This window comes from Myotis davidii, unplaced genomic scaffold (genome assembly GCF_000327345.1).
Source record: "Myotis davidii unplaced genomic scaffold, ASM32734v1 scaffold304, whole genome shotgun sequence".
Lineage (NCBI taxonomy): Eukaryota > Metazoa > Chordata > Mammalia > Chiroptera > Vespertilionidae > Myotis > Myotis davidii.
In genome coordinates this window covers 603,540-606,567 of record NW_006297661.1, presented here as the reverse complement: position 1 = coordinate 606,567, position 3,028 = coordinate 603,540, and the positions used below count along the sequence as shown (strand labels likewise).

At 52.2% G+C, this 3,028-nt stretch overlaps 1 protein-coding gene across 1 annotated transcript; it reads left to right on the top strand.

Moving 5' to 3' along the window:
* Nucleotides 1-1,314: 1,314 nt before the first annotated feature.
* FOXA1 (forkhead box A1) lies at nt 1,315-2,954 on the top strand. Its single transcript, XM_006773317.2, has one exon. The coding sequence runs from the start codon at nt 1,517-1,519 to the stop codon at nt 2,822-2,824; it is 1,308 nt and encodes a 435-aa protein (XP_006773380.1). The 5' UTR covers nt 1,315-1,516; the 3' UTR covers nt 2,825-2,954.
* The last annotated feature ends 74 nt before the right edge of the window (nt 2,955-3,028 follow it).

The window sequence follows — 3,028 nt, the reverse complement described above, 5'->3', positions numbered from 1 at the left end:
CTGGCCGGGCCACCACCAGTAAATTTCTCTGGAAACAAATGGCGATCACCTCTCAGAAAGTTTATCATTATTGAAACTGCCTTGGACAGTTTTGGGGAGAGGAAAAGAAAAAAAAAAGTGAAACATAGTTTAAGACATAGAAAAATATGGCATCAGGAAATATTGTCATGGTAATTAATTGATTTAGATTTGTATATTTATATCTTCACAAACTTAACTCAGGGTTTATTTGCATATACCATAGCAGCGTGTGCCCAGTTAAATCTGTTCTCCTTTTGTTTTAAAATAAAGTCGTATTTCCTGACGAAAATAAATTTAAGAATATAATTATTTTTACTAAGTTATCAGAGAAGTAGCTGTTATATGTCTGGACTGTATATTTTTAACATATCTATTGCATTCCAAAATTTCTGTGGATAAGGGTTTTCTCCTACTCGTGATTTTAAAAGGAGCTCAGAACTCTTTCTCAGGTTTAATTCAAATGCAGTCCTCTCAACCCACTAGTTAATTAAGCCCTCTGTGGGAAAAGGGGTTCCTTACCTTTGATTTTGGAATTTTAAAGTATTTGGAAACTATTAGCCAGGGTTTGTAATGATCAGCAGCAACATGTCAGTGTGTGAAAAAAAAATAGATGAATATTTCAACAAGCTGTGTCACAAAATCTTCAAACATCAGGGGACTGGAAATATGTAATGAAATCAGTGCACATTTTTGAATGGCTCGAAGAAGTGTACATGTAGTCATGTTACAGTTAACTGCATTGATATTATCATGCAACCCTTCCTGAACCTTCTCCTGTTGTAGGTCTATTTTACATTTTTTTCCCAAAACCCATTTAACCTGCGAGTTTCTCTCGATATTACAGTTGCTACAGGTAGATGGAAAATACAATTTCTAAATATAATAAACAACACAAAGTCACCATTTGACAAAAACTGCCAAGACAGTGAAGCCAGTTGAGAAATGGATCGTCATATGGCCGTGGATGCTTTATTCTATCAAGAGAGTTTAATTAATAGCCACCCCACAGATACATGGCTGCTGTTTGGTCAGCCAGCCTGGCAGGTGTAGGTGAGATGGGTGCTGAGTTGTTGCCAACCCACCGCACTCTAACGGTGGAGTGAATAACCAGAGGGGTCAGAGATTAATCCTGTTTTCGGAGTTTTAACTCCTTTTAACCAAAGGGCACTTTCTTTGCGGAGGCCTCCTGGCCTGGAAGGAAGAGCTGGTGGAGAGACCCCAGAAGCCAGCCCTGGCGTCTGGAGTGTAAGGGGATTACACATTTTCCTGGGGACATTTGCTGTGAGCTCGTCTTTCATGCTTGCCACGCTAGGGTTTTTTCCCCGTGGTGCAAGACATTTGTTCGTTCTGGGGAGAGCGCCTGCCGGTTTGCCCTGGGTAAGGGGCCCTATGCTCTCCTCTTGCCGCGGAGTGCGCGCACTGCTAACTCTGCCCTTCGGGGCCTCTCCGCCCGCTTTCTCCACTCCAGGCCTATTCCTCAGTCCCGGTCAGCAACATGAACTCGGGCCTGGGCTCCATGAATTCCATGAACACCTACATGACCATGAACACCATGACCACAAGCGGCAACATGACCCCAGCTTCGTTCAATATGTCCTACGCAAATCCGGGCCTGGGCGCCGGCCTGAGCCCTGGCACGGTGGCTGGCATGCCTGGGGGCTCCGCGGGCGCCATGAACAGCATGACAGCCGCGGGAGTGACGGCCATGGGGACGACGCTGAGCCCCGGGGGCATGGGCGCCATGGGCGCGCAGCCTGCAGGCTCCATGAACGGCCTGGGCCCCTACGCCGCAGCCATGAACCCCTGCATGAGCCCCATGGCCTACGCGCCGTCCAACCTGGGCCGCAGCCGGGCCGCGGGCAGTGGCGACGCCAAGACTTTCAAGCGCAGCTACCCCCATGCCAAGCCGCCCTACTCCTACATCTCGCTCATCACCATGGCCATCCAGCAGGCCCCCAGCAAGATGCTCACGCTGAGTGAGATCTACCAGTGGATCATGGACCTCTTCCCCTTCTACCGGCAGAACCAGCAGCGCTGGCAGAACTCCATCCGCCACTCGCTGTCCTTCAACGACTGCTTCGTCAAAGTGGCGCGCTCCCCCGACAAGCCGGGCAAGGGCTCCTACTGGACGCTGCACCCGGACTCCGGCAACATGTTCGAAAACGGCTGTTACCTGCGCCGCCAGAAGCGCTTCAAGTGCGAGAAGCAGCCTGGGGCCGGGGGCGGGAGCGGGGGCAGTGGTGGCGCCAAGGGCGGCCCTGAGAGCCGAAAGGACCCCTCGGCCTCGGCCAACAGCAGCGGGGACTCGCCCCTTCATCGAGGGGTTCACGGTAAGGCCGGCCAGCTAGAGGGCGCACCGGCCCCGGGGCCCACTGCCAGCCCCCAGACTCTGGACCACAGCGGGGCGACGGCGACAGGGGGCGCCTCGGAGTTGAAGACTCCAGCCTCCTCAGCTGCGCCCCCGATCAGCTCCGGGCCTGGGGCTCTGGTATCTGTGCCCCCCTCCCACCCAGTGCACGGTCTGGCACCCCACGAGTCCCAGCTCCACCTGAAAGGGGACCCCCACTACTCCTTCAACCACCCCTTCTCCATCAACAACCTCATGTCCTCGGATCAGCAGCACAAGCTGGACTTCAAGGCATATGAGCAGGCGCTACAGTACTCGCCCTACAGCGCCTCTTTGCCTGCCAGCCTGCCACTGGGCAGCGCCGCGGTGGCCACCAGGAGCCCCATTGAGCCCTCAGCCCTGGAGCCGGCCTACTACCAAGGTGTGTATTCCAGACCTGTCCTAAACACTTCCTAGCTGTCCTAGACTAGGGGTTGGTTTGTCGTGACCATGCTGCTAGCAGGAGAGGGGGGAAAGCAGCAGCAAACAAAACCACACATACCAAGCTGACGACAGCAGAATAAAATACCAACTATTTTTATTTCTTTTTGTGGGTGTGTGCACAATCTTTTTCCCAGTGCAAAGGACTGTTACTTTTTGTTATTCAAATGCCTATGTATA

Bases quoted from the DNA above. Each gene is read 5' to 3' on its own strand.
- FOXA1 (XM_006773317.2), top strand. From the start codon at position 1,517: ATGAACTCGGGCCTGGGCTCCATGAATTCCATGAACACCTACATGACC.